The following is a 19,314-nucleotide window of genomic DNA, read 5'->3' on the forward strand; positions in this document are numbered from 1 at the left end:
AAAGTCACAATGAGCTGTTTGGGTAGGCCCATAATTTGGGGGGAACAGAGTCTCAGGGGATCTCCAGGATGGGGCAAACAGTGTTAACCTGGTTGATGGAGTCTCACATATGGCACCCATCTGCCAACTCTGTGGCTCTGTGAGGGGAGGACTCAGGAAGGAGTATGGCCTCAGCCTGCCTTTCTGTCTGGGAGAAAGCTGTCCCCTAGCTCCTGCCTTGATGCCAGATACTTCAGTTCCTCCCTGTATGACACTGATGCCTTTCAAACTACTACCCCAGTGCTGGAGCTCAGAGGGAGTAAGTCTGAATAGTCTGTACGTGGGTTAAGGGGAACAGCTTGGGACTCCAGAAGTTTCTTCCACTGACTCAGTCCCTGCTGGTTTTTACAGCCAGAAGTTGTGGGGACTTATCATTCTGGCACTGGAACCCTGGGCTGGGGAACCTGCTGTGAGCTGGGACTCCTCGCTCCTGAGACATCCCTCCTGAATTTTTATCCACCCTACATGGATGCGGGAGCAGCCCGTTCTGCTTCTCCACCCCTCCTACCAGTCTGGTTGGATGTAGTTCCTTTAATTCCATAGCTGTCAGACTTCTGTTCAAGTCAACTTCTGACAGTTCTGAGTGATGGTTGTTCTATATTTAGTTGCAATTCTGATGTGGTTGTGGCAAGCTGTGCTTACCTATGCCGCCATCTTGACCAGAATTCCAATTATCACAACATTCTCAAGTCAAAGAACAAAATGTGATAAGCATGATGTTTTATAAGGTGAATACTGTTTTAGGTACTAGGTTCAGCTAGAACTGTACTTTTATAAGGATAGAGGGACAATGTTCCTATAGGTCACAGGATCTAGACAAGTGCCCAGTTCTTCTCTGACTACAGTAGGAAAATACTAGAAAAGATGCTGCTCACAATTTTGGAGCCAGACTACCCAGGTTGAAATCCATTTTATCACTAGCTGAATGACAAAGTACTCAACTTCTGTGCCTCAGTTCTCTGAAGCAATAAAATGGGGATACTGGTACCCATTTCTTAGGGTTGTTGTGAGCATTAGTGAGATACACATAAAGGACCTGGAACACTATCTGACAAAAGTAAGCGCTAAGTGTCACTGTTGTTATCACTGGAAAGCTACCAGTCCTCACTACAGGTTCTCAGGGGCCTCTGACCAGTCAAACAGCCTAGAAATGAAAGGAACCTACAGTAGAGTAAGACTGTTAACACTTGCTGCTCTGTTCCTTCCATCAAAACTATCCATCGAAAATTCTGTATTTTCACACCTTTCCTTTTATTGAAAAAAATTTTTAATGGCATTTAATAAAGAACATAAACAAATCAGCAAATCAACAGTGATATACTAGAGAAAAACATAAACAATGTAAAACTAAAAATGTCATTGGCTTCTTTAACTGGTTAAGAGCACACAAAAATGTAACAGGCAGAAGGTCTGTTTTAAACAAATGAAAAAGCTGTTTTTTTCCCTAATTCACCCCAATTGAGGGATATGCACACCACAAAAAAAATGGTGTGTGAAGATGTACACAAGAAATTGTATCCTAAATTAAGGGAAACAGCTATTCAAACAGGAATTAACAAAATAAAATAAGCATCCAATTTTAAAAACTGAGTCTTCAATGCTGCATGGCACGAAGCTATTCTATACTGCTAGACAGGAAGGAGAAAAGTCTGTTCGATTTTTAGCAAAAATGTTTTTCCAGAAAAGCAAATCAGAAGAATGTAATCAACATACCAAGAGGGCTATAGCTAGATATCAGAGCTACAATTTCTCATACCTCAGATACAAAACTCTATTTATCCAGAATGGACTAAATTTCAGGACAAAACAGGAACACTTAACATTTCTTACTTTTCTCTGCTTCTTCCCCCCTCAACCCTTGATTCTGCATGTTCCTTCAAAAAGATGGCTGTTTTTAGAACTGGCTATTTTATTTTCTTTTCTGTGGCAAGACTGTCATGGAGCTTGGATATTTCAGGCTCATAGGCATCCATGACCAGTGTCCCGCTGTGGTCAAAAAATTTAGCAATGGACTTCGTGAACTCAGCTTCTCGCTGCTGCTTTGTTCTCCCACTGATGAAGGTCAGCTTCAGAGTGTATTTGTCATCAAACCTAAGCAAAGATAATAAATTAAAAACCACACAGAAATTCAACCAGTAATAGCAGAGAACTAAGTATTTTCAAAGAACAGGACTCAGAGGACTACACAAAGATTTATTCTTAAAAAAAAATAAATTCCAGTGGCTAACTACCTTCAAGATACACACATTCTGACTCATAGGTGTGCCCGTATCTTCCCTGATCTAACTGCTGTGCACCTCCTTCACCTTGTTGTAGACTGTTAAACCATACAGAGCATCTTCTCTCACCTCTGGACTTCACATTTGTTATGCTAGAAGAGTTTTCCTAGTAGACACTTCTCTCCAACCTCACTGAGTGATGCACATTTGTTAACACCAGGGCATAAACTTCTCTGGGAAAGCTTTCCTAAATTGGACCAGATGTCTCTCCTTTGTCTTCCAAGAAAATACGATGTTTCTTTTAAATATGGTAGGGAGGAAAGGCTTCAATAAGCTGATGTTTGAGCAGAGCCCTAAAGAAGGTAAGAAAACAAACTACCTGAAAAAAGAATGTTTCAGGCAGAGGAAGAGCAAATGCAGTGGTCCTGAAGTAAGAACATGCTTGGAATGTGGGAAGGAGAGAGACCGATGAGAAAGAACGTAATGAGCAGGAGAGGATAAAGCCACAGGAGATCAGGGATGTGTGGACACAAGTATGGAGGGGACAGAGAACATGTAAGTATGGCTTTCTAAGCTATGCTTAAGATTTTCGTTTTTCCTCTGAGTGGGGTTTTAAGCAGAGGATTGAGTTGATTTGCTTTAAGTTTTAAAAGGATTACTCAGGTTCTGCCCAGTGTGGTGCAGATGGTTGGGCATCATCCCACAAAGTGAAAGGTCCTCAGATGGAGCATGTATAAGAGGCAACCGACCAATGTTTCTTACATTGATGTTTCTCTCCCTCTTTCTCCCTCCCTTCCCCTCTCTCTAAATATAAATAAATAAAACCCTAAAAAAAAAAAAAAAAAAGGACAGCTCTGCCTGATGTGCTGGGAATAGACTAGACAGGGAGAGCAGCCACAGAGGTCCACTAGGACATTACTACAGTGGCCTAACTGAGGGCTGAGGGTGGCAGTGGAGATGGTAAATAGCACACTGAATATATTTAGAAGGGAGAGCTGACAGAATTTGTTGGGAGGACTGTTGAGAGAGCAGTCAAAATTATTCCTGAGTTCTGGCCTAAGTAATTAGAAGGACAGAGTTGCCACTTATTGAGAAAAGAAAAGCAGGTTTAAATAAGGGATAGCAGAGTTATGTTTTGGATGTGTTAATTTTGAGATGCTCATTAGGATCCAGTGTCAAACAGAAAGCAGGGATATATTTGGAGCTCAGAGTAGAAATTTAGGATGAAAATTCTGATTTAAAGATCTTCATCATAGAGTTGGTATTTAAAATCTTTAAAGTCTAGTAAGATCGTACACAGTAAGTGAACATAGAGGTGCTAGGAACAAGCACTGGTCACATTTCAAATATAGAGGAAGAGGATAATGCAGAATTACCAGAGACTAAGGAACAGATGTTAACGCAAGAAGAAAATTAGAAGACTGTGGTATCCTAGAAGCCTAGTTAAAAAAGAGAAGTGCGACAAGGAGAGTAATCCACTGTGTCAAATGCTGCTGACAGGTTGAGTACGATGAGGAAAGAAGAGTGAAGACCACAGCAGATCAGGAGATAATGGGAGAAGAAGAAAGGGGGCAGGGCACAGAAATGAGAACAATGTGTGAGCAGAATATGGGGAAAGAAAACATCTTTTTTTAAAGATTGCTGTTGCTATTCAAGGTCTTTTTTTTTTTTTTAAGAATTTATTTATTTATTTTTCAGAGAGAGGGGAAGGGAAGAAGAGAGGGAGAGAAACAATGTGTGGTTGCCCCTCGCATGCCCCCAGTTGGAGACCTGGCCTGCAACCCAGGCATGTGCCCTGGCTGGGAATGGAACCAGTGACACTTAGGTTCACAGTCCCATGCTCAATCTACTAAGTTACACCAGCCAGGGCTAACATTTTTTTTTTTTTGGTTGGGGAAATTACAGCTTGTTTATATGCCAGAAAGAACCATACAGAAGAAAACCATCAAGTGAATGATAAGGGGTAAGAATTTAGGGGATACTGCTGGGACTATACCCTAAGAATGCTCAAACACCAATTCAAAAGAACTAGTGCACCCCTATGTTCATAGCAGCACAATTTACAATAGCTAAGTGCTGAAAATAGTCAAAGTGCCCATTAGTAGATGAGTGGATCAAAAAAAAAAATCTATGGTACATTTACACGATGGAATACTACGTAGCAGAAAGAAGGAACTCCTGAGTTTTGTGACAGCATGGATGGAACTGGAGTATATATGCTAAGTGAAATAAGCCAGTCAGTGAAAGACAAATACCGTATGATCTCACTTGTAAGAAGAATATAATGAACACAATAAGCTAATGAGCAAAATAGAACCAGAGTCATGAAAACACAGAACAGACTGACAATGGCCAGAGGGGAGGGGGATAATGGAGCAAGGAAGGGAAAGGGACTAGTCAAAGAACATGCATGAATGACCCATGGACAGGACAGCAGTGTGGGGACTGACTCTGGGAGTGGGGAGGGGGTGGAGTGGGGGACAGGCTGGGAGGAGAGCATAGGGGAAAAAATATGGACAACAATAAAATAAAAATAAAAATTTCATCCGGAAAAAAAGAATCTAGTGGAGAAGTGGAGAGAAGGCTTCAGCTAGGAAGTCAAAAAGGCAGAATATGATGAGCAGGTAATGAAGCAAGACCTCTGGTTACTTCAATCTTCTCAGGAACAAAAGCAGCTAAGAATAAAGGGGCAGGAGGAGGAGAGGAGGTTTGAAGATAGAGAAAAAGATATGCAAGAGCCTCCAGGGGTGCCCAACCTGTGGCTTGCGGGCCGCATGCAGCCCAGGATTGCTATGAACGCAGCCCAAAACAAAATTGTAAATTTACTTAGAACATTATGATATTTTATCTGTGACTAAGTGTCACAATGTACTTAATGTGTGACCCAGACACCAAAAGGCTGGATACCCCTGAGACATGTGAGAGTAACTACATTACAGAAATGACACAGAATCTAAACTGGATAAAGAGAAAGGGAAGGGAAGAAGGACAGTGAAAAGGTAGCAGGCATGGGGCTGACAAATTATGAGGACAAGAGAACTACAAGGAGAAAAACCAGAAAAATAGGAAGCAGTGGTCAGAGAATGAGATACTTAAAAGTGAAATTACTGAGGGTAATTAGTTATCAGTAATGGCAAAGTCTAATGTATGCCCAAGGAAATAAGTACTTAAGACTTGGTACAAAACAAGGTAATCACCAAAATGAAGGAAAACTGAGAGGCCAAAGTACTGGAATAATCATCTAGTAGGATGCTGAATCACGAAGACTTCTGGAAAGAGCCGTGTTAGAGAAAGGGCCAATGAACCCGGAGCTTTCTTCAAGGAAAGAGAAGGGTCTATATTTAACTGCAATGAGAAGGAACACAGGCAGCACATTTCCCCTCCACAGGCACCAGCAATTGGCAGCTGGTAAAAATCAGCAGGGAATAGGGAAAACCAGAACCCTCACACACCGCTAGTGGGACTGTAAAATGGTGCGGCTGTTTTGGAAAACAATCTGGCAGTTCCTCAAGCAATATAAAAAGAGTTACCATTATGACCCAGCAATTCCTCTCCTAAATATACTACCTAAGAAATGAAAACGTATGACCACATAAAAACTTGTACACAAATGTTAAGAGACACATTATTCATAATAGTCAAAAGGTGGAAACAACTCAAATGTCCATCAACTAATAAATGGATCGGCGGATCAGGACTTCCAGCAAGATGGAGGAATAGGTGGACCCACCGTACCTCCTCGCACAACCAAGAATAGAACAACAATAATCTACAGTCATAATAAAATCACTCAGAACTGTCAGAGGATTTATCTGAATGGAAGTCAGACAGACAAGAAGTTGAAGTAGACCCATATATCCAGACTGGTAGGGGATGATGAGCCGAGTGGGCGCGGGGCTGGCGCGGGTCGGTGGCTCTCGGAGGTCGGGGGAAATTTGGCACAAAATTGGCGCGACAGCCACCTGGGGCACAAGAACGCAGCGGTGATCCCGGAGTACGCAAGCAGCGGCTGGGGGAACCAGTGGGGCAGCGATTGTGGACCAGGGCAGAGCTCGCAGCCCAGAAGCCCAGGGAAGTGTCTGAGTCCAGGAGAATGGAACTGTCGCCATTGTTCCCTCCCATCCCCGCTCCCGCCCCTGTCCCCACATATAATGTCACAATCTAGCGACTGGGGCGCCCAGCCCCGGTGAACACCTAAGGCTCCGCCCCCCACCAAAGAGCGACCAGACCGGGGGAAAAAAAATAAAATAATAGGAGAGACAGGGAAAGACATAAGACATGTTTCCAGCAGAACAAATCAGTCCCCCAGGACTCATCCTTTTGAGCGACCAAGAAATAGCCAATCTATCAGATGCACAGTTCAAAACACTGGTGATCAGAAAGCTCACAGAACTGGTGGACTTTGGGCGCAATTTAGGTGAAAGGATGCAGGTTACCATAAAAGAGATGCAGGAAGATACGCGGAGGAGAGCCAATAGTGAAAGAAAGGAATCTGAGTCTCAAAACAATACAGTGGACCAGAAGGAAGATAGAATCAACCAAGCAGGAAAGCATGATGAAATAAGAATTCAAAAAATCGAAGAAAAGGTTAAGAGCATCCAGGACACCTTTAAACATCCAACATCCGAATTATAGGGGTACCAGAAGGGGAGGAGCAACAAGTGGAAAAGTTATTTGAACAAATAATAAAGGAGAACTTCCCCAAACTGACAAAGGGAACAGTCTTCCAAGAAATCCAAGAAGCTCAGAGAGCCCCAAAGAAGTTGGACCCAAGAAGAAACACACCAAGGCACATCATAATTACATTAGCCAAGGTAAAAATGAAGGAGAGAATCCTAGAAGCAGCAAGAGATAAGGGGACAGTAACCTACAAAGGAGTTCCCATCAGACTGTCAGCTGATTTCTCCAAAGAGACCTTCCAGGCAAGAAAGGGCTGGAAAAAAATATTCCAAGTCATGAAAGACAAGGACCTACATCCCAGATTGCTCTATCCAGCAAAGCTCTCATTTAGAATGGAAGAGAAGATAAAGTGCTTTTCAGATAAGGTAAAATTAAAGGAGTTCATCATCACCAAGCCCTTATTTTATGAAATGCTAAAGGGACTTATCTAAGAAAAGAAGATAAAGAAAAGACATGTATAGTAAAAGGATAGCAAACTCACAAATATTAACAACCACACCTAAAGCAAAACCAAAAGAAACTAAGTAAACAACTAGAACAGGAACAGAACCACAGAAATGGAGGGCACATGGAGGGCTAGCAGTGCGGGGGGGGGGGGCAAGGAGAGAGGGGGAAAAGGTATAGAGAATAAGTAGCATAGAATGTAGGTTGAAAATAGATAGGGGGAGGGCAAGAATAGTACGGGAAATGTAGAAGCTAAAGAACTCACAAGTATGACACATGGACATGAACTAAAGGGGGGGAACGTGGGTGGGAGAGGGGGTACAGGGTGGAGGGGAGTAAAGGGGGAAATGGGACAACTGTACTAGCATAATCAATAAAATATATTAAAAATAAATAAATAAGCAAAATGTGATATATACATGCAGCAGAACATTATTCAGCATAAAAAGGAATAAAATATGATACATGCTACACCATGAATGAACCTTGAAAGCATTAGGTTAGTGAAAAAGTCTGTCACAAAAAAAATCACATTTCATTCATATGAAATATCCAAAATAAAATCTATAGTGACAGAACGGTAGATTAGTGGTTACTTAAGGTTGTGGGGAATGGGGAGTTAGGGGGATGATAGCTAAAGGGTACAGGCTTTCTTTTTGAGGTGATGAAAATGTTTTAAAGCCAAATGAGGTGATAGTTGCAAATGTCTGTAAATATACTAGCAAGCACTGAACTGTACACTTTAAATGGGTAGACTCTATGGTATGCAAATTATATTTCAATGAAGCTGTTTTAATAAACACATGTCATAACAAACATAGTGAAATCAAGATGTTGTTAGGGTCTAGAATACTGCAACCCGACTTCAATGGCCTGGCACAGGGTGCAGATTTAGAATGGCTGAGGCCAAAAGGGCAGCTAGGGACCCTGCCAGGAAGAGGTAATGAAGGGCTGCCCCTCCTCAACGGCATCTCCACAAGCTGGTAATGAGAGGCTTTTTGGCATTGATGCTGTACTTATGCTTGTATTTGTGAATAATTGTACTTATAATCTGAGAGCCTACTATATGCTAGAAACTGTACCATGTGTTCCTAGGACTGTGACTAAAAGCATGAATTCTGGGCTCAGGCACGGGTTGGAATGCCCACTAGAATTCATTTTTGAGCTGTATGACCCTGGAAGAATTAATTGAACCATTTGGGCCTGTGCTCTTATTTATGAAATGAGTTGTTCTCAAGTTTATGTAAGATCATGTACTTACCACAATACCTGCTGTATGCTCAATAGATATTTGCTATTATTATAACCAATACCTCATCTTCCCAACAACTCTACAAGTTATTTTTGACACTGCTAAAGCTGGAAAGAGATGAGCTGAAATGTGAATCCTGGAAAAACCTGTTGTCAGCTGGACATTAGTCACTGCTGGTCAGAAACAGACTGAACTGTCCTTCTCTGAGTTGTCTGGTACGTTGCTTCAGAGGTTCCTGACTGCATGGAGTACGCTCAGGATCACTGAAGAAATGAAAGCTAATGGGGCTCTTCCAATGACTGACTTCACACCTTTGGCCTTTATAATTCTGCACCCTGACTCAGTTAATCAGCCACACGGAAAAAGAGAATCATTCTTTCTTCTTCCATCAAAGTACCTTCTCCCAGAGTTTATCCTCAGAGCATATCTGTGATACTGCAAGCTCAGAACTGCAACGCTCAGAAAAACTTCCTAGATCATTCATATACCTTTCTTCATTTTATAGGACTAGTACTATGATCTGCATACAGTAGGCATACAATAGTCTGTTGCTGATAATGACTCAACCCCCAGGAAATTAACACCATGAAATGACTCAACACCAGAAATTAAGAATCTGTGAGGACAGTCATACCTTTTGAGGCTGGAGGACAGTTGCCAAATATCATCAGGATCCATTCCTGTAGGGTCTTTCCTGTGGGCCACGAGAAAGATGCTCTTCTCCTTGTATGAGGTATAAATGGTCAGGATCCCCATCATCACAAAATAGGTTCGAATAAAGTTAAGGGGAAAATGCACAAACATTGACACCAAAGAGACCTAACACGAACTGACAAGCAAGGGCTACCAAAACTACTGAAAATAAAAGTTCTGTCTTGCTGCAAAAACACTGAAATTTAGCTATTTCATTTTCATCCTTATGTTTATGTACTAAGAGACGCAAGGCTCTCTTGGGTTAGAATATTTCAAAGGGAAATACTTCAAAAAAGAAGAAAGAAAAAGGGAACAGGGCATAAACCAGCTCTCATCTTTCCTGTCAAGGATAACATACACAGACTTGTCAAAACTTGTGCTTACTTCTCTATAAAATACAAAACTAACAATCACAGTGGACTTGACCAATTTTAAGGGTCGTTAAAAGAGAAGGTAAGTGACTTCAGATTATAGTTTACTATAAGAACAATTACTTCCTATATGCATATAGCTTATTATTATATTCAGTTTTTGACACTGTTAACTAACATTTTGAGAACCTACTATGTACCAGAAATTGGCATAAGAGCTTTTATACATTGTGTAAATTTTATGACAGTTTGAGGCAGGAAAGTATAGTGCAAAGTATATGGGTTTTGGAGTGAGGCAGCCTTAGTTTCCAATTCTGGCTTTTAACCAACGTAACCTTGATAAATTATCCCTGCCCCCCTACCAAGGCTTAATTGTCAGTTCTAAAATGGAGATAAAACTGACTTTTTATTTTTAAGTGTCTAGCACACAGAAGACATTTATAAAAGTAGTCATTACTACTACATATTAAACTGACAAGACTATAAAAATGGCAAGTTCTTATTTTGTTTTAAACAAATATAACCAAACAAATAAAATTCCATCAAGGTAGTTAGTTCTCTTGGGAGGCCATATTTGTAATAATATTCTCATTCTTCCAGCCTCTTTGGAATTATTTTGACAACTGTCTCCAGAACCTATGGCATATTCTTTTGAACTGCCTTAATAGTGAAAAATTCATAATGGGATAATGTGTAGATGCCAAGTCTAAGAACTATGATTTGAAATCAATATGGGTAATACCATTTTTGATCAGGACTTGTTTTATTAAATGGCTTGCTAAATTCCTTAGAAGAAAAATTCCCAAAATGGAGATTTTAGAAATATTTCAGGTTGTGGCAATACTGTTAAAAAAAAGTAAACTGTCTACCAAAATGATTTGTTTTAAACAACTAGTACAATAATGGCACATAGCAAGTACTCAAAAACACTATGTGACTATTAAAAATGAGGCAGACCTATATATTCTAATACAGAAGGACATCGACACATGTAAGTTAAAAAGAAAAGCACAGTATATACAGACTGACTTGGGAGGAAGGGGTAGAAACCACAAGAAAACTGTTACTATGAACGTGTTACTTGTGTAATAATAGTAATAGCATAATAAAAGTAATACTCAGCTTTTTGAGAAATTAGCTGGGCAGGTAACAAACATGATTCTACATTTATCACAAAAAAGATAGGGGAAAGAAAACATTTCAGAGCTGATTACATATCTAACACATTACATAATATCTCATTTAATCTTTACAATAATTCTGAGTGTATATTACCCATATTTATAAGTCAGCAGTATTCAAACAGTCTCAAAAAAGTTAAGTTCTTATTAGAACAAGATCACAAAACATCTTGAATTTCAAACCCAGGTTCCCCTAGCTCCAGAATCGGTTCTTACTTCCGCTGTCATATAAGCCACACCTGTAAGTCATGCTCAGTAACTCCCAGTCTAGCCCCTCAGCTTCAAGGAAACCTGACACAGATCTGAACCTCCAAATTCTGATCTTTTCCTACTATCCTGGGATGAGTGGCTTGAAGCAACCTGGTCTAATGCGAGAAGTTCTGGACTAGAACTTCTGGACTAGAAGGGTTGGGTAATCACCATTACTGTGTTTGGCTATCAGGTGCTTACACTTGGATTATAACCTCTATATTAATAACTAAATAGAATTAAAGATAAAATAACCATATTAAATCTAAATATTAGTGATAGTCACTACATAAATTTACAGACTACCACAGCTGACAACGTAAAATTCTAACATTAGCAGGCCCTCAGATCAAAGTTTGTTTCTTGTAGGGAACAGGGAGGCTACCAGTAGAGATTTTAAGACAGTCACTAGAAAACAAACCCAAGCACAAACAAAGGATATGATATGACGCACAAAGCCAAAACAGGCTTGGACTCTGGGAAGGGGTGCATGTAATCCCAAATCAAAGCCACTATGGCAAAGAAACAGGAGATGGTACAGATGGTGAGGCGACCGTCAATTAGACCAAAATTCTCCACATACTTGTACTTTTCCAGAAGAACCTAGTGAGAAGAACAAGGAATGAAATTAACAGGAATGTTTCCTTCCTTGAAATTTTATTCTTAATTTCCTTGATAAAGCTACAGTAGAATCATGTAAGTTGCCAAGTAGTTCTCTAGTCAGAATTTTACCACTCTAAACAAAAATATTCAAGCTGTTTACAATGGATCCCAGAGAAAAAGTTCATCAACTTCTCAAATATTTTTTTAATCCCTAGGATGAAGCTAAAATTTTCTTTTCCCTTTTTAAATGGAGAGATGACCAGTCACATCATCTCTTATGTTTCCTCAACCTTCTCTACTCTTGGCTCATTAACCTCAAAAACAATAGATTAACAGCTTTCTGAAACGGAAACATTAGAGAATTTGAGGAATTACTTGGGGTAGCTAATTTATATTTTACCACAAGCTCCCCTACACACACTGTAAAGATTTAGAAACTGCTTTCTGGCTCAATCCCTAAGACTGAAAACTAAGGTCATTCCAAGTGACAGAAGAAAAAGCCTGCAATTGAGCCATCAACTGAACAATGCTAACAGACCTCCACCTCAAGAAAGTACCTTTTTGGCAGAATCATCCAAAGAGTTTTTCACAGCTGATCCATCCCATTTGTCAATTTTTACAGGCTTATCATCAATCTTCCACTGTAAAACAAATAGAAGAGTTGTACACCAAGAGACATGGTATCTTACTGAAAGTGAACTACTTCCTTAAGAACATCCTTAAGTATCATTTACTCTTGTCTTCTGATGTTGGACAGCTAAAAGCCAAAACACTTAGAAACAAAGGTGAAGGAGATGAGGGTCACGGGAATCAGGTGGCACTCACGATGTTGCCAGACTCCATGGTGAGAAGTCAAAATCTACAAGCCCCAAACCAGAACACCTACATGGGCTACAGAAGACTACAGTGTGAACTCACATATCCCACCCTTGTCTACCCAAATATGAGTATGGAAAAGATCTCCGGGTGGTCATCCTTTCATTCTGTGACAATGAAACTCAGAAAATACACATCCACAGACTCTCAGACGGTAACAAAATGAAGGTGGTCTCCATGAATCTATCTTTGCCCGCTAACAACTTCTATGTTTTACTATAGGAAAATTCAGTGTAGTTTGTTGGAAAAAACATTGTGAATTCAAAACCAAGTTATACCATATATGACTTTCAGACAAACCCTGCTCAATTTCCTCACCTACAAGGATTGAGAAAGGTTACCAAATATTGTGCTACTTAGGGGCAAGTGATTGTCTTACACACTGGTGGCAGAAATTCAAAATAGTGCACCACCTATGAAAGTCAATTTAACACCTTGGCTTCAACTTTCCATTTCTGGGAATATTTCTCTATCCGCATAGACATGAAATAATACACAAGGCTACAGAACAGCAGCATTTATAACAGTAATTATTATATATTAATCATATATTTATAATTAGCTATCTCAGTGGAGATAGCAAGTAGGCAGTTAGACATGTAATTCTGGGTCCAGGTTGTAAATACAAATGTGGATGACTTCAACCTATAGATGATATTTAAGCCATGACACTGGCTATCTCTTTGGAAGGTCAAGTAATATGAAAAACTACCACTGAGATTTGACAAGAGGGAGGTCACAGCAGAGAAATGGTACAGGCAACAGCCAAAAAAAGGGACCCGGAGAGATGGAGATTATTAACTTCTGTGATATCACTGTGACATGATGGTGAATAAGCAGTAAATAATAATAATTTGAAGCTTCAAAGGTTACTTCAAAACCATTGTATTTTAAAAGAGTTTAAATTAAAATACAATTCACATACTATAAAACTTACCATTTTAAAATGTACAATTCAGCAGTGTTTCAATTATACTCACAAGGTTGTGTAACTATTGCCACTAATTCCAGAACACATTCCTCACCCTAGAAAGAAACCCCATACCCATAAGCGGTCATTCCCTTCCCTGCCGCCCTCCAGCCCTGGCAAACATTAAATCCACTTTTTCTCTGAATGGATCTGCCTATTCTGGATATTTTGTATACTAAATGGAATTATACAATAAGCGGCCTTTTGTGACTGACTCCATGTTGTAACATGTATCAGTACTTCATTCCTTTTATAGCCAAGTGTTCCACTGCATGGATTTACCACATTGTGTTTATCCATACATCTGTCAGTGAATACTGGAGTTGTGTCCACCTTTTGGTTATTGTGAATTATGCTGCTACAATTATCTGTGCACACATTTTTGGGCAGACATACATTCCCAATTCTCTTGGGTTTATACCTAGAACTGGAATATGCCAAGTCATATGGTAAGTTTACGCTGCACTTTCTGAGGAACCATTTTCCAAAGTGGTTGCCTCACTTTACATTCCCAGCAGCAATGTAAGAGGTTTCCGATTTCTCCAAAACCTCGCCAACATTTTAGTTTTTATTATAGCCATACTAGTGCATGTGAAATGGTATCTCATTGTGGTTTTGATTTGCATTTCTCGAGTATGTTGAGCATCTTTTCATGTGCTTATTGGCCATCTGCATATCTTCTATGGAGAAATGTCCATTCACATCCTTTATTCTTTTTAAAATGAGACTTTTTATTATTGAGTTATAAGATTTTTATATAGTCTAGACACTAGACCCTTATTAGATATATGGTTTGCAAATATTTTCTCTCATTCTATAGCTTGTCTTTTCACTTTTTTGAGTGTCCTTTGACAAAAAATAGTTTTTAATGTTAAAATAAAAAATAATGGGAAAAAAAGAGTTTTAAGATTTTATTAAAGGTTAGTTTGCAGCACAATGTTAAAAAGTCAGCACCTTGCTTCTTTAAACACACACACACACACACACACACACACACACTCATAGTAATGCCATGAAACTGTCCATGTCTCTGTCTGAGCTGGGTCAGGATATAGGCGTACCACCCAAAAGTCTAAGACACCAATCACTGAGAGTAGAAGAGGACACGTGACCTGTCTACGGACACATGGTTGGTAGGTAACAAAATCAAGGTGTAAGCCTAAGCCTTCCTACCTCAAAACTGACATTCTTTCCACCACTACATCAGCTAGAACGCAGCCTGCTCCAGAACGGGGGCCAATGTACTAAGTAAGGTAAGAGAACTGGATTAAGAACTGGGGAATCCAGGTTCTGGATTGTTAATAACTCACTGTGTGGTCCTGGGCAAGTTGCTTCATCTTCCCATCTCCAACTGTGTCCATGTCTATGAAATGAGGAGGCTGGGATAGACGAGCTTCCAGGGCTTTTCATTATAAACATTTTAGATAAACCACTACTGATTAATCAGAATAGTTTTAAAAATCAACAAAAAAAATCTTAAAACGTCAGAACCAGAGGAATTTAAAAAGTCAGCTAGGATAGTAGTTCTCAACTTGGAAATAACTATTAAATTGTAAAGGAAATAAATGACCAGGCCCCACCTTCAGAAAATCTGATTCAGCTCTGGAATAAGGTACAAAAATCTGTATTAAAAATCTGTAATAAAAAAAATTATTTATTTAGTTTTTTTGGGGTGGAGGGAGGCAGAAAGACAGGGAGAGAAACATCCGATATGTGAGAGATAAATCAATTGGTTGATCTTGCACTCCCTCAACTAGGGACCTGGCCCACAACTCAGCGATGTGCCCTGACTGGGAATCAAACTGGTGACCTTTTGGTTAGCAGGCCAGCACTCAATCCACCAAGCCACATCAGCCAGGGCCAAAAGTCTGTATTTTTAACTAGAACCCTAAGATGGTCTAACGTACACTGTCTCTATATCATGTTATAAAAAACATTTGTTTAAGGAAGCTAAAGCCTGGAATAACCACATAGTTGTTGAATACTTACTATGTGCCAGACACCACCTTTTAAGGCAAATACTATAATTATTGCCATATGACAGATAAAGAAACTGATATATCAAATTTACTAACTTGCCCAAGAACACACACCTGGTAAGTGGCAGAGATAAGATTCAAGGCAGACACATGGCCCGGCCCCAGACCCTATGTTCTCAACTAAGATATAAAAGCTTGACTTTTAAGATGAAGCTGACAGTCCAGCCAAGAGATAGAAATACAGCTATGAGGTTAAAAGGGTCTGGATATAGCTTCTACAAAGCATGGTTTCATACCACATTTTAATAGTCAAAACAAATCCAGTCAGGAGACAGAGATCTAGGTAACAGGTTAAAAGGATTTGGGTGTAGCTTCTGGAAGGAATGATTTAATACAACACATTAATTTTAATAGCCAAAAACAAATTAAACAAGCAATTTTTCTTTATAACCTACTATGTAGAACAAAATACTGTGATGTATTTTGGGCAAAATTATTTACTGCATTGATCTAAGTTATTCTGTGATGAAATTTAGAAGAATATATTTGCATATCTATTTTTAAGATCAGGAAACTGGATTTGCTTTGTTCTTAAAGTCAGTTTCATAAGAACAGAAATTCACATCTGCTTAGGGAAAGCTACAAGCATATTTGCATCTTTTTACTACATTTGTTTATGGCAAGTGAATACAGCTGCAGGAAATAAAATAAAACCCTCCAAAACATCTAGACAAATCAAATTAAAGACACTGTAAAGTAACAGCCTTTCATTCCCACAAAGCGAGAGCTTCTCAATTCATTCAGATCCTGCTCCACTGAAGATAACATTTCCCCCCATGTTCTCTTCCGCAGCATCCTCAGTTTTCACACAATTAGAGGCACCATCTTCTAAGGCTGTTCCTGAAGACTCAGTTTTTCTCTGCTTAATTCAATACTGCCAAGTACTTTTTCCAGAACCTCTCGGAAAACTGGACCAATACAAATTGGTATAACAACACAAGATAATACGTCACATTAAGTGACAGCTTAATTCCCATGTGTCATAAATGCTACAGAATTCAGAAGGGGAACAACTCAATGTAAGGCCAAAAGGAAATTTTCCAAGAGAAAGTACCTAAACAGCTCCTGACTTATTTCCATCTTACTTCTTGGTTAATTCTGTCAAGTGCTCCTTTGTGAGGCCTTTTTATTTATTTCTGCTATTCAAGTTGGGAGTTCTTATCACCTTATCATTCTATTTTTATAGCCCTTTACAAAGAACATTTACCAATATTATACAATTTAATATTTACAACAGACTTGTAATATGTATATATGAGCATCCACAATATTTACGTAAGAAAATTTGAGTTCAGTAATACCAAGTAACTTGTCCAAGGCCACGTAGCTTTTAACATGCTGCACTAGAACTCAAACTTGTCTTTCTTTTTGCATTAAACCCTATACACTACTATGGCACAAGGCATTATTAGATGGCTTTTAGTTTTCACCTCTCTAAACTATTTGAATAATTTTCAAAACCCTTCAACAGCTTCCTACTCCTACTTCAAGCAATCCATGCCCTCTTCAATCTTGCCACTGCAGGTTTCTTAGAACATCAGGCACCATCTGTGTACCTTTGCTCAAGCACATTAACTGGTGTACGACTTCCCTCTCTCCTCCAAAGAAAGGTTCCAGCTCCACTCTAGACAAAAAGTAATACCCTGGAGACAGTAGTCCTTTATCAATTAGATCTCACAGATAATTGTCTCTCTCTCATCTGAACTTCTGTAAAAAGTACACAACTGAATACATCAAATACTTCTATGTTTAGTATTCTAGGTCCTATACCCCCTGTCCTATACTCAGCAATACTGAGTACTTTCTGACAGTGGGATTCCTGATTTATTCTTCTGCCATCACACATTTGTAGAAGACACTATAGGTTACAGAGATCGTTAGTATATATTGTCTCATTTGATTCTCCCCAAAACCCTAACATTTCAGGTGCAGAACGGGAAGCTGAGTCAGGTTAGCAGAGCTACTTCAAATCTCAAATCTTATGACCCCCAAATCCAGGTTCTTTTAGTTAACACATTAGTTCCCTTCTGTTCCTCTTCTGAATTCTCTAGCATTTATCGCACATGGGAATTAATGATGCCATATGCTTTTCAGTAATCAGTACCTTGGCAAAATGTATGCTTAATGTTTGCTGGTGATAAGTCAAAAAAAAAAAAAAAAAGGAAGAACAAAAGCTGTTAATAGGATAGGATGAACACAGGATGGGAGGTGTTCACCCAGCAGGAAAATAGGATTTGTGTATGAAAATGGCCATCAGTTCCCAACACTCTCACAAGCTTGGAACAATTTACCACTGCACCCCCCCCCCAACACATGTCCCTTAAAAAGAGTTAAGAGTGTCAGAACCATGCCATTCAAAACCAATGACACCCAAAAAGAGAAGCAAAAAGATCAGGACTCCTCAACGTGACCATGTATTCATTTCTTAAGTACGTACCGAGTGTCAGACATAGGTAAGTCTGAAAGCTGTTTTCAATTAAAGTGAAAAATCCTGATTATTTACTATATCAAAGGCCACGTGCTTAACATTTCTCATCAAACTGGCCCAGGGCCCTACAATAAGAGAACTGGAAGGGACGTTAGGGTATATTGAGGATAAATCCCTCCGCTCACAGCTGAAGAAACAAGATGTAAAGACAACAAACATAGTTCAAGGTCACTCAGCTAATTAGAGACAGAATCAGTGCTAGATCACAGATCTCTATGCAAATGTTTCTTCCAAGATGCTATGCAAGGACAAGAAGGGCCAACGCAAGAACATAGTTTTCCTTTTTTTTTTTAAACCCTTGTTGCTAGGACTGCAGTTTAGAATATATATATATGGACGGGAAGAGAGGGAAACAGGCAAGCAGGTACAATCGGTAAACTAGTGAATTCAATTCACCTAGGACACTTGGAAGCAGAAAGCAGGGGGAAATGAGCGGGGTTGTGGGGAAGGGTGAAGATAGCAAGAGAAAAGAAAAATCTTTAAGGCTTCCTGTCAGTCCAACAGGGGAAGTCAATACATAAGTTCAGTATCCGGAGTATGGTGATAAAGTGCCTAAAAACTTCAAAAAGAAAAAGACTAAAGAGTAATTTGAAATCTGTAGCGACACGCATGAGTGCGGGGAGTTTGGGGACTACTGACTTCCAACTGCTGCTTACATTCCTTCGGGCTTCAGTTTGCCCCCTTAGTGAAATGGGTACATTCAACCCCCAGCACCACCGAGGAAAAGCGATGGCCCCATGAAAATGTGGAAATGATCAAGTTATCGTAAGAAGCTGTGGTGACCGGCACGAAGGGCCAGGAACACTTCCGAGAAAGACAACCTAAAGAGGAAAGAGACCGGTTTGAGGTGCGGAGAGAGCAGACAGCAAGCGCCCCTAAGTTTCCCATGGCGTACCAGACCAGTACTCCCTTAAGAAACCTGTGAAGAAAAGGGGGGCGGGGACGGAAAGGTGGGATGGCCGCCTCCCGGGCCCCCACTGGCCTGGACTGTCCCCAAGAAATGGCTCCTCACCTTATCCAACAAGCCGCTGCGGCTACTACCTGTCCCGCAGCTTGAGCCGCTGCCAGACCCACTACTGCCTCCGCCACCACCACCTCTCCCGCCCTGTGCAGCTGCCGCCGCCGCCATCTTGACTGCTTCTACGTTGCCCTCCCACTTCTACTTGTCTGAAGCCGATTGGCTGAAGCCGACGTCCTGACGCGCCGCGTA

General features: G+C 40.0%; 1 protein-coding gene across 1 annotated transcript; it reads right to left on the bottom strand.

Moving 5' to 3' along the window:
• Window positions 1-1,482: 1,482 nt before the first annotated feature.
• Window positions 1,483-19,269, bottom strand: SPCS2 (signal peptidase complex subunit 2). Its single transcript, XM_028516410.2, has 5 exons — window positions 19,117-19,269; window positions 12,289-12,372; window positions 11,571-11,731; window positions 9,269-9,403; window positions 1,483-2,130 (listed from the first exon to the last, which is right to left on the bottom strand). Exons 1-5 carry the CDS (start codon window positions 19,231-19,233, stop codon window positions 1,944-1,946), a joined length of 684 nt encoding a protein of 227 aa, XP_028372211.1. The 5' UTR covers window positions 19,234-19,269; the 3' UTR covers window positions 1,483-1,943.
• Between the last annotated feature and the right edge of the window lie 45 nt (window positions 19,270-19,314).

The sequence above is a fragment of the Phyllostomus discolor genome, chromosome 6, assembly GCF_004126475.2.
Source record: "Phyllostomus discolor isolate MPI-MPIP mPhyDis1 chromosome 6, mPhyDis1.pri.v3, whole genome shotgun sequence".
Taxonomy (NCBI): domain Eukaryota; kingdom Metazoa; phylum Chordata; class Mammalia; order Chiroptera; family Phyllostomidae; genus Phyllostomus; species Phyllostomus discolor.

Bases quoted from the DNA above. Each gene is read 5' to 3' on its own strand.
- SPCS2 (XM_028516410.2), bottom strand. From the start codon at position 19,233: ATGGCGGCGGCGGCAGCTGCACAGGGCGGGAGAGGTGGTGGTGGCGGA. The intron at 11,732-12,288 runs GTACTTTCTTGA...TCTTCTCACTAG, and splicing joins TGGATGATTCTGCCAAAAAG to GTTCTTCTGGAAAAGTACAA. The intron at 9,404-11,570 runs ATATCCTTTGTT...CTTTATTCGAAC, and splicing joins TTGGCTTTGTGCGTCATATC to CTATTTTGTGATGATGGGGA.